We start from the raw sequence: 12,066 nt of genomic DNA, 5'->3' as shown, positions 1-12,066 counted from the left end.
TACTATTTTAACTAATTTCCCCCTATGACATCAGGCAAAATATTGAGATGGTCCCTCTTCCTGTCGCCCTATCTTGGCTATGTATACTAGTAGACTTACAGAGGGAAGAGAAAACCTTACTCTTTGGATATTTTCTACAGCCCCAATTCACTAGTCTAGCATGCCCACTTTGACTCTACTGAAATTAGACCAGCCTGACTTTCATACAGCAAAACGGGCTTAAATTCCATGCTTTCAATTTTTTTTTATGCTTCAGTCACCATATACTCATATATTATACTTCCTGAAAGATCTGAAATCACATATCACTAAGTTAAAATGAATGAAAAGCAAAGGAGAGACAAAGACAGTCATGTTTATCTGTTGGATGTCAATTACATGATCCGTAGCACGATTATGCTGGTAGAAATAAAGCAAATATCCCCTTTGCTTGTAATTTGCTTGTACCCAAGGTGCCCTTCCTCATAGAAAGTAATTGTCTCCTGAGTGGTTAGAAAGCAGATAGGCTCTACTTACCACTCATTATCCAAATACATCACCCAGTAAGCAAGCTTAAGTGGGAGAACACCAACTCATACTCATAGGCAAGTTTGTGTTCAAGACTTCAGTAGGACAGGGGTCCTAACGTGAAGAATACAACCCATTTCTGAGAGCTTGCTTGCTGTTAACACATATGAGTTGAGAAACATTTCTCTATTCCCAGAAATCACCCCTTTTGTATTTGTCTATATTAGGTATTACTCATTATACAGCATTAAGCACTCATGCTTATTGCTTCCTGGACAATGGAATTCACACACGAAGGTCAGATACCCATCTTACGTCAACATCTGAGCATCAACAATAACACACACAAAGCTAGCGTAGGATCCTGTTGCACTAACAGTGTAAAATTGAGCATTTTTTGACACAAGTAGGAAAAAGAGATGCAAAATGCCTTCATAGAAAAGCAGACTCTGAAAACGCATTTTATGGCAATTTCATACCTGGTTGAGGTGCTGAGTATGAGGAGTTAGGGTCCCCGTAATGCCCATAATGAAGTGAAGAATTAGGTGGTCCAAAACCTGCGGAAAAGCCTCCTATTCCTGGCTGGGATTGGGAATATGGAGGAGCTGCAACATAGCCTTGTTGGCTCATGATGGCAATATTCTCATTCCAAGTATCCCGTCCTCTTCAAGAATCTGTAAAAGAGAAAGTAACACCTGCTACTACCTTCGCTCTTTGTGCGTTTTAAAAGACTGTGAACCGTGTTCCCAAAAAGACAAAAGACACATCTGAGGGCAAAAAAAGACCTTGTTGTCCTTGCTATTACCGGGCAACTCTTCCCTAAGCTTTCACATCTTGATTCTGTTGTTGTTAAAGAAGAAAGGAAAAAGGAAAAAAAAACCAAACCAAACCAAAAACCAACAGAATTTGTTAAAAGCAATCCAGAAAAAGTTTTCTAATCATGAGAGCATTCACAAGACATCTAAGTTCTTTCTTGCAGTCAGATTTTGTTAAGCAGGATAAAAGAAACTTTTAGGAAACTTTCAGGAAAGAGTATCCTGATAATTGCAATCATTTAAGATTAGAACTAGAAAATCTGAGGAATTCTGCATTACTAAACCAGATGATTGGATTTCATATGACTAGTTTTCAGATACAGTGCCCTTGCCACCAAGGGATTTGAAAAGTTATTGAAGTTGTACACTTTGCAGCCTTGATAGCTAGCTTTCTTTTTTCCATGTAAGACAAATTTTTTATTTTGACTTCATATTGAATTTAACAAAAACAGAATTCCACTAAGTCTCTTGATGCCCAAATTAAAACTGTTTTGAGAAATGCTGAGGATCCAAACCCTGAATAAGCACTTACTACTTCTGCAGAGTCCCAAGTATATAGGTCAGACGTTCCCAAAGAACTAAAGATACATGATATAAGCTAGCATTTTAGATGTTAAATGTTCCTTTAAAATAGCTTTCCCAACCACCTATACTTCCCATTCTTAGGCTTGAGCCATGGAGTGATCTCTGAGTATGCAAACTGGATGAAAGTACATCCGGAATTGTGCCCCAGAAGCACGCACAAAGGCACCTCAAAATTACCCGCAGCTCCACAATCACAACAGACAAATTCATGCTGCACTGGCACATGTCAGTAGAGAAAAGCTATCCCTATCAGAAAACCCACCTCTAGGCTTCTCATATTAAACATACATTTCTAAAAAAAAAACTCCAACAGTTTTATTAATGTTCCACGACAGACAAGAAATCACTTTGAGCTGAGTGCAGGGCCTAGCCCTCCTCACACATTGCCCGTGCGATCCTGTAAGCCACACTTCTCAATGTGCTATAAGATTTCTCAGTTGCAGTATTAAACTGCTTCAGATAGGTAATCTTAAGGAGTTGTCTTCTATTGCTTAGTTAACAAGGTAAACACGGGAAGAAGAAAAAAAATGTTTAAACAGAGAGGCTTCTTGCTGCCAGCCATACTTTCTTCCCTCCCCCACGCCCATCAGAAAAGACGTGGCAGTGTGAGCTTTCGTTGCTCCAAAAGACAGTAAGTCAGCACTAAATTATCTACACACTGGCATAGACATATATATATTTTTATTTTATCTATATAAAAGAAGAGATTTTCACTTAGAGGCAGCTGCAACAGCCAACACCTTCAGCTGCAACAGCATCCAGGGGAAATGACTTCCTCCACAGCTTACTCACTCGCTCACACACACACACAAAAAATCTTGCCACGTCAAACTTCCCACAGACGGTATAAACACACAGAGGTTGTGCTGAAGAGAGACAGGAACTCTAACCATAAGCAAAATAATCTAAGTTTATCGAATACAGTTTCTAGATTCTATTTAACGTTGAGCATATTTAATCCCTTCTCAAGATATGTATGTATACCAACATATGATGAAAATAGTTTGGAGGCAACACCCAAAACATGAATAGAAACTGATCACCTAGGGTTTTAGCGACCAGGTTCTAACAAGAGAAGAAATTGCATGAGAAAGATTAGAGGATCTGCTAAACCCAGATCTTTCCCTGGGTTGGTTTGCTACATGTGTCACTACACAGAAGGACATGAAAACTTTTTTCTCCCTGTCTCTCTTAACACTAGTTTACCTTACACCCCATAGCCTGAGGAACAACACTAACACAAGCACTTCTCCATGATTTAATTTACCGCTGTTACAGACTAGGTTGTAATCTTTTTTTTTTTCCAGAGGATTGCTGTACCTATGCAATGCTCTACTGCACTGATATCTCTGTGAAGATGTAAAACTCCACTATGTGAATGTAGACATAGGATAACGAAATCAAAAATAGAGGATCACGTTCTCAGGTAACTGAAGGAGAACTATTAACTTTATATTTCTTCAGAGACACTGTGCTTGGTAACCTATCATCTAGGACCCTATCACCCTAGAGCCCTCCCCAAGGCATGCTGCAATCTCAATTTGACAAATAATCTTTGGGGTGTGTGCATGTATCTACACACACACATATACACAGAACAGACTGTAGCTACACACGTTACATTTTGTACTTTTTTTTGTAATAACACATTCTGGAATAAGCTATGAAAACGTAAGCTTAAACTTACTCCAGTTCAGTGCAAAACCTGCAAACGGTTAACATTTCTATCCCCGTTAACTAAGAATTTTAAGTCACTGTAACATCGCAACAGGTCTCCATACCCCCGCTCGGCGCAGGACACGTCTGCCTGCCCGCGGCAGGAGTAAGGCGGCGCGCCGGCAGTACCTGTGCCTGCTCCCCGTGCCGGCGCTCGCGTGGGCTCCCCGGCTCCGCGCAGGTAGGGTGCAGCTGCCCCAACTTCCCACCGCCCCTCCGCCTGCCTCTGACGGCGGTCCCCGCCCGCCCCGCACCGCGGGGCACGGCCGCCGCCCCGCCGCCTCCCGCGGCTGCTCACCCGGCCGCTGGCAGGGCCCAATCCCCCCCGCTGCACCCGGAGGAGCCGCCCGCCCCCGCAGAGAGCGGACCGAGAGCCCTCGGAGGCCGTTAGGACCGTTACCTGGGGCCGCGCGCAGCCCCCCCGCCTGCCCGCGCGCGCCTCCGCTCGGGGACACTCACTCACCCGACTGCCACGTCTGAGCCTGCCCGCGCGCCCTCCCCCCCCCCGGCCCCGGCCGGGAGCGCGCCCAGCCCCGCCGGCGGCGCCTGCGCACTGCCGGCAGCGACGCCGTGCCCTCAACCCTGCCCGCGGGGAGCGTGAGGAGAGCGCGAAGGGCGGCGGGGACAGCTCCCGAGGATGAGCACCAGCGGCTCGGCAGAGTAGTTCTGCGGCCTCGCACGAAAGCCACCGCCATGGAGCCACCACCATTGCAACCTAACCCGACGGGGAAGAGCCACGTTGCCGCTGCGTGCCCGCCGCGGCGGCCGGGAGCGCTGACCTCGCCAGTGAGGAGTATTAAGAAACGGTAAAGGGCTCGGAGAAAGGTCACAGCAGGGACCGCAGGACTGAAGCGTACTTTACCTGTTTGCATACTCTGGTTTTAGTTACTGTTCAAGTACATTTAAAACTACTACCTTGGTTACAGGATAGAGTCAATGTTCTTCCAATTAACAAAGTAGAAACATAGGAGTAACATGAGAAAGATACATTCGTAAAGTGACAGTTCCTCCCAGTCAAAAAACAAACATTCCTTGTGATGTGAAACTAAAAAAAAAAAAAAAAAAAGGAAAGTGGCAGAGGATTAGCAACAAGAATAAAAGTCATCACTCACAAGACAGCTTCATAACTCGTATGCATCTGGAATTCAGGCTTCATAGGCTTTAAGTGTTTGTTCTACAACCTTAATAAAGCTTTTGAAAGCAGTGAACAGTTTTACATGGTGCTAAATCTCAGTCATGGCTACCTCAGTCAAGATTGTCAAAAGCATTCGTTACTACACAAAATAACTCTGAAAAAAATCCCAGTGCCTTTGAAACAGATGTCAAAACGAAGGTACACAGGGGCATCCTTTACATGAAAGACTTGCAAGAAGCCACAGCAAGCAACACAAAGTGGGCAAGAACAAGTCTTGACCTGTCTTCATTCTTGCTATCCAGAGCTGGATTCACCACCGAATAATATAAGCTGGTTTTCTACATGTTATCAGAGCCAATACTGTTGGGTATGTCAGAGAAAATTTAAAACCTGTCAAATCTTTCACAACTGTCTAATCAAAATGGAAAATTTAGCCCACGAGGTGACAAGCATCAGTTAACCTGGATGTGGTTTTGGCTGCCGAGTATTGGTGACTTTCGTAAGCAGGATGCAAAACAATGCCTTTCATCATCGCTGTGCTGTAGTGTCACCCATTGTCCCTATCTCTTTTGCTGGTTATATGGACACATACAATTACCTTCAGTTATGCAAAATTCTTTTGAAATCCCACGCCACTGAGGAAAATAACGGCTTTAAGTTTGGACATTCCCTATTTTGTTGTGGAGACAGGCGGGTCACCGTCCCACCAGTCCTGTTGTGTCTAGCTCGTAGCTATTAACAGTAAGCAGCTGTGGATAATTCAGCACTGAAGAACCGTGCACTTATTGGCCATGGAATACTTACTATCAGATTTCCCCTCCCTGAAATCCGCTCCAGTGAAAGATGAGATCAGCAAAACATAGCAAGGAGAAGCTATGGCATTGTCAGTTCTTCCCCTGTTTCAGACCCACTCTGGAAATGGATCTAGTTGCTTCTTTTTTCAAGGATGCAGCTTCGCTTCCATTGTCCTTTAGCCTGGAATACTGAGACAAAAGGCACCCAGCATGTCATGGTCCGGATGTTTTGAACCTACAAGTAGTGTTTATCTACAGTTTCCACCTATAGCATTAAAGGTAATTTAAGGTTTTCGATTTCAGAAATGTGGAAACATCATTAAAGATTTAAGTGCATGCCTGGTCTGGAAAGTCATTTCATAAAAATGAGATTGCAGGATTGCTAAGCTGTTGTCACTTCATTTTAACCAAATCATTTTAATTAAACTGTATCATAAAATCTGAGAATCAGACTGGTTTCTTCTCTGTCATCATCAATAATGAAGATCTTGTAGGTTAAATTACCTTTCTTAACAATCACTTTATCCTGAAGTTGTACCTATGCAATGCTGCTGAAAACTAATGTGATTTCATACATTTCAGATCTAATTTGGAGTTAGTACTGGTGAAGTAAATAGAAGAATTTATCTAAATCTATATGCTTTTTTTCATCTATATTAAAAAATAGCAAATCCCCTGCCTCTAAAATATGACTTTTAAAGTTCTCACTAGAATTTTTTCCATTAGTTCCGAAACAAAGAAAACACATAGTCATCCATCAGCTTGGGAGATTACTGGATATAGAACCAATGCAGGCTCTGTAGAAGGCTAACTAAAAATAATAAATTTTTATTTTTCTTTTTTATTATTTTAATCATTTGGGATTGATCTGTTCCCTGAAGTTACTACTGGAGGTCTATAAAAGCCTCTCATGGACAAACTGTGCAGAACTCCACGTCTCTATCTCATAGCACATTGCATTAAGACAATGTGTGATTCTGGGAAACCTAAATCCTAACCTAATCTTTTCATTTAGAGGATGTCCTTAAAATACAGCCTTAGCACAAGCTGCCAGGAAGAATGAGAACAACACCGTGATGCATTTGAGCTACGGGCAAGTACTTCTCATGACGATACCTGTAGTACAGCTTTTGTAGCAGTTAACATTGATTGTGTTAACACATAGCTGTGACAAGACAAATATCTGCAGTTCAGTGCTCTATTAATTTTTTTTTAAATCAAAATATATTCTAAACCATTCTCTAGGGGAAGATGTGGGCAATATTGGGTATGTTCTTTAAAGAAAAGACTATTTCGTCACAAGGAAGAGTTCATAAACCTCCAAAGATTCTACATTTTAAAAGGCTTTTTTTGTTGAAACTGTTTTTCCCCTTCTAATTGCATTTGTATATCCTGCAGACAAAGCAACAGGTTTGCTTTTGCACAACATCAGAAGGGCCCTAAAAGCTGTTTACATAAAAAGATTACTTTCTTTTCCTGTCTTGCTACATATAATCACTAAAATCTTCCTTAATGTTTTGTCTAGTGTATAGTTAAGATCTATGGAAAACAGTTTACAGTTTAGTGTAAAGCACTTCACAAGCAAAATGGAAAGTAATATTTACAAAGATTGTGTTTGTTTAAAATGAAAGCAAAGACACTGGTAAAAAAGAAGCAATGAAATTTTGAAGGGATTATGTTTTTCTGAAAAAAAAAAAATAGCGTGACTATGAGGTCAGATTAAAAAATGCTACCTGAAGAAAAAGGAAAGATGTAATATTTCAGGAAACAGAACGCTACTGTAATAAGAAATACATCAGTGTTCTGACTCAGTTATATTTCTAATATAAAAAACTAAGCACAAGAGAAACATAAATAAGGGTACAACAGAAGTGAATAGTGATATTTTGATTAAACGATCTCAATGGCAATTAGAAAACGTGATTGGAGTACACCCTTTAAACACTGGCCTATATAGAATGAAAACACAGAGAGCAAAGGGTTTTCAAAATATTAGACTGATATAGCTGTGTTATTCAGGGAAAATAATACAGTAATGTTAAAATCCTGGGCATACATTCATCGCTACATATATTTTCTCTTAAGTAACCGGTGTTAATAGATACTTCTACAGTGACTATCCACCACAGTCCTGTTTTAGCTCAGGCATGGGGCCACAATAAAGAAAATTAATTCCTTACGGGTTTTTTTTTTTTGCAAGATCAGACACTAATTGAGCAGGTGGTGAGTCAGAGTGCCTAGAACCAAAATCGGGCCTGGCCAGTCAGAGGGGCCACTGGGACGCAATTAGGGATTGCTGAGCACCAGATCATGCAAGTGATGCTTCCTTTTCCCTCCTGCTAAGTACTGACCTCCTGCTCCACAGTGATGGTAAAGGCTGTGCTACCTCTCGGGCTGCTTTCAGCATACCATACACAAAGAGGTCCTGACACCTTGCGCTCATTAAAGTTTCCAAAATATTTTTGGATGAGAAGGAGTGTAAATCCAATTCCAATTCATAAACTTATATTCTGTCTGTCTGAATTCATCTGCAAATTCATTTAGACTGAATATTACTCTCTATTCCCTTCTATGAACTGGGCAATTTTGTTACACTTGTACAGTTGCTGGTAGCTTTTGAACAGGGGCATTGTTCCACCCTAGAAATGGCTGCATTTTGTTATACCCTGCAGAGGAGAGGAAGGACTAGGAGTGCATCACTCCTTCCCTGCCCCAACCCTTCAGAACATCACTGGCAACTGGTAAGTCCATGATGATAGACCCTTTTGTCTTCATGGTCCCTAACTTCCCCAGAGGACAAAAAACAACCGCCACAGAGGGCATTCATTGCCTACCTTGGAGAGTGTTGGTAAAGTTTACTGGCATATTTGCAAAACAAAAAAATATATTTAGGGAAGAAAAATTATATGCAAGTGAAAGAATATTTAATGCTATTATTTGCCTAGGAGAGACTCTGGGTCTTGTGAAAAGGGTACTTGCCTTAAAGCCAAGGTCCTGATTTCTTGTTAGGTTGGTCCCTATTAGCTAAAACCACTTCCTTTCCTTGAAACTCAGTAAAACAGAAATGATTATAGAATGCTCTATGGTCCATATGTTGTAAGTTCTATGCAAGTCACACATTACAAAAGCGAATGTACTTTAGAAAACTGACTGTGGCTGCTTTCTTTAAAAAAAGACTTTCTGGCTAGTTCAAGCCTCTGGATTTTTCAGTATCTGCAAACTGTGAGGCTCCTCTGCTTACTCTCACTGATCATTGCTATTTTGGTTTTCTAATGAAATCAACATTCTGGCAACTTCATCTGGAACATTTACAGGAGATAGATATGGTGTTCTGAGAAAACTGCTGTGACGTTTCAGTTGGGGAATTTCAATTATCTTTTTTAATGAATTTAGTACTAAGATGCATGAGAGTGGAAGATTGCATTACCAGTTCTTAAAGCAAAAAACCCAAGACTTGATTACCCTGCCGTAATTGCTACATAACAAACTGTAATATAAAAAGAAAGATGAGAACTTATTATAATCTGATGAATAATGTATGATATATAAAGCTGTGAATAAACATTAAGCCATCAGTCTGAGAAAGGACAACAGAAAGTTATACGATCCTTTCCGTGTTTGCTTGCTGAATGTATGGAATTTCTCAAACTTAGATATATTTCACTTTTTCCTGCTCGCGTGTAAAATTTCTGATGTGTTAGTGGAGTCTTGCTATAGAAGAGTACTCAAATAAGCTTACTATCGTTAAAAAAAAAAGTAACTGTTTGAGTTAACTCTCCAAAGCAAACTAGCTATTTGATTGATTTACTCAGTTTTCTCTTTGGAAGACATGGAGTGAATTTACAGTGTGTTTTTCCATTTGTCCAGTTAATAACACAGTTGTATTTCAGCCAGTGTTAGTGATCATTCAACACACCATAAGTATAGTCCTACTGTTAGTAAGTCATATTTGTTCCATATAATTGATTGTCTACTGCAACTCCTATGATATTACTTCCTTTCTCTGATCAGCTGATATCACAAGCAAGGAAAATTGGTTTCTGTTCGTTAGTATTAACAAATACTTATAACTGTTCAATAAATCTGTTGCATAAGAAAAACAGCTTTTCAAAATCACTCTGAAATTACTTAAGATGCAAATGCTTTTATGTTTATTTGCACTCACATTCACTGTGCTTCTGCTTTACAGCACCATTAATGCAGAAGCAAAAAATCTTCTACCAGAGTACGGAAAAGTAATAGAGGTACTACATACCAGTAAAGCATCTCTGTCATTTGTAAAATTATCAGTATTGATTGCAAGAGTATTTTTCAAAATAATGGTTTTGTGCTATTTGGATACCTTCAGTATAAACTAATTGATGCCTTCCCCATCATCAACAAAAATAAACATCAGAATTAAGTCAAAGAAAATCAGAATTAAATTTTTAAAAAATCCACCACGTTATTTGTGTATGATAGATGCAACAAAGGGATAGCAGATGCAGCTGGCGTGAAAATAACAAAGGACAGGAGCAAAATTGTACATCACGCTTGGTGTCACAGCACGCATACTAGATTTGCTCTGCAGAGGCACAAAAAACACTTGTTCAGGATTTGCAGACATTGGCAGTTGTCTGGAAATCCGGCAGATCCATGCCAACACCAGCTAAACAGTAGATTAGCACCAAAAGCAGAAGCCTGTACCAAAGAGAAGGAGCTGAGAAGTCTGGAAACTGGTTCCAGGCAAGAAGATGCAGCACAACAGGCAAGGATGTAGGATCAGCAGGGGTTAAACATCAAGGTGTTTTTGGAGGGCAGACTTTTCTAATATAATCTGCTCCATTTGGAATGGAATTAGTAAGCAGAGAGCTGGAATTCTTGTTCCTATAGCCAGGAATGAAGATATCTGGATTGCTTTTTAATCTATTGCAGTTATTTGCACGGGGGATAAGATTTCATGCAGGGAGGTCCTGGTTGTATCATCTTTGTTGTTACTGTTTCTCTGGTAAAAATCTAAACAGAACCATCCGGATGCAAAGAGCGAGCAATGCTGTTAGCCTTATGCAGACGTAACTTGATGCCATAGCAACTTCTTATGCACTGTCCTTTTACTCGATGCTGTAGTTCGAACCACCAACATCAGACTTGCTGGGGCAGGCACTGAACAAAATACTTCACTGTATTTGTAAAGTGAGTGTTAGAAACTGCTTTACAAATCTTACAGCTTATTTTGTAGTACAGAGGAAAGAGAGGAGAACAGGGTACTGCAGGAAGATTCAAACTATCAAACTACGAGTGGAGATTTTAAGAAGGTCAAGCAGATTTCTCAAGGTTACACTGTGTAGTGGCTATTCTCCGCATTTTACAGGCCCAGACCAAAAATTAAATGTGAATTTGCAAGTGTAAAAACAGAACCCAAGCTTCCCGAGACCCATACTGTATTATAACTCAATTGTTCCTCTGCTTCTGCCATTCTTGTTTTCAGTACTGATAAATTCAATCTTACAAGCCTTCCAAGTGACAAACGATACCTGCTTTAAACTGCAATGCAAAAATAGTTGATTTTTATGCTGGACTGCGGCCATGCATGTCATCAGTCATTGAGCTCTTCAAAAGCGACAAGTCAAAGGGAGTTAATCACTTCTATGCTAGCTAACAGGAAACAAAATTTAAAAGATGAAATTTGATGCATGTGAGTATTCATCACACTAAAGTTAAATCTTCAAGATCTCTTCAATGTTCAGTTCCACATTAAACCATCGTTTCAAAATTCAGTAGACTAATTCATAGCACAGCTGTGATTAAAATATATTTTCTAACTGAATATGATATGATTACTCTTGATTCATTTCATTGTAGGACATCAGAAGAGAGTTTAGCATGGTATATTTGTTTAGCCCAATAAGTAGGCACTGGGTTCTTTCAGCAGGAAGAGGGGAGATCATAAAAGCTCGTTGTCTAAGATGAACAGATAGATAATAGGTGTTATGTTACTTAACTGCCACCTTGAAAAGACAATTCAAAGAGCAGAGTGAAGCATTATGGCAGAGGTGAGGAACATAGAACACCTACTTACATGCGTGTTCCATTCAAGACTCAAAAGCTTTTGCACAGAAGATAAATTTTGATTCCTGTAGGCTGTGTTAAGAAGAATGTGATGCAACCTTTCCCTGCCAAAACCAGAAAGAAAATACCACATAAATAGTTTTCTTTTTACTTTAGGATCTTTCATCAGAACTTTCCCAACTACCGAAGCCAAAAATGTAGTCATCCCATCTCCTGGGAATCAAAATGAAATGGAGATAGACACCTAAGAGTCTCCCCAAGTCCCAAGAGAAAATCAGTTCTTGCTTACTAAAACACAGTGATAAGTATAACAGCAATGGAATGACACCTGGAAACATGAATTCTAGCCCAAACCCTTACTTCAAGATTAACAAGAAACAGGTAGTTATTCCAGTGTCACAAACATTTTTTCCATATTCACAAATCTTGCAGTGAATGTGTTTTACTTTTTTCTCATAACAAAATC

The 12,066-nt window shown here is 40.1% G+C and overlaps 1 protein-coding gene across 2 annotated transcripts in view; it reads right to left on the bottom strand.

Annotated features, from left to right (window-relative positions):
* SEC24D (SEC24 homolog D, COPII component) overlaps positions 1–5,719 on the bottom strand; it is a 58,214-nt gene extending 52,495 nt beyond the window's left edge. The window contains exons 1-2 of one of the 2 annotated variants that reach the window (XM_075150268.1): positions 5,563–5,719; positions 987–1,181 (exon numbers count right to left, since the gene is read on the bottom strand). In XM_075150268.1, coding sequence (XP_075006369.1) covers positions 987–1,137 — 151 coding nt within the window. In that variant the 5' untranslated portion in view covers positions 1,138–1,181; positions 5,563–5,719. Of the gene's footprint in view, positions 1–986; positions 1,182–4,086; positions 4,125–5,562 lie in introns of those variants that run through there. The other variant, XM_075150267.1, reaches the window with a different exon arrangement.
* Positions 5,720–12,066: the final 6,347 nt, after the last annotated feature.

Source organism: Calonectris borealis, chromosome 4 (assembly GCF_964195595.1).
Source record: "Calonectris borealis chromosome 4, bCalBor7.hap1.2, whole genome shotgun sequence".
Taxonomy (NCBI): Eukaryota; Metazoa; Chordata; class Aves; order Procellariiformes; family Procellariidae; genus Calonectris; species Calonectris borealis.
This window is presented reverse-complemented; position numbering and strand designations above follow the sequence as displayed.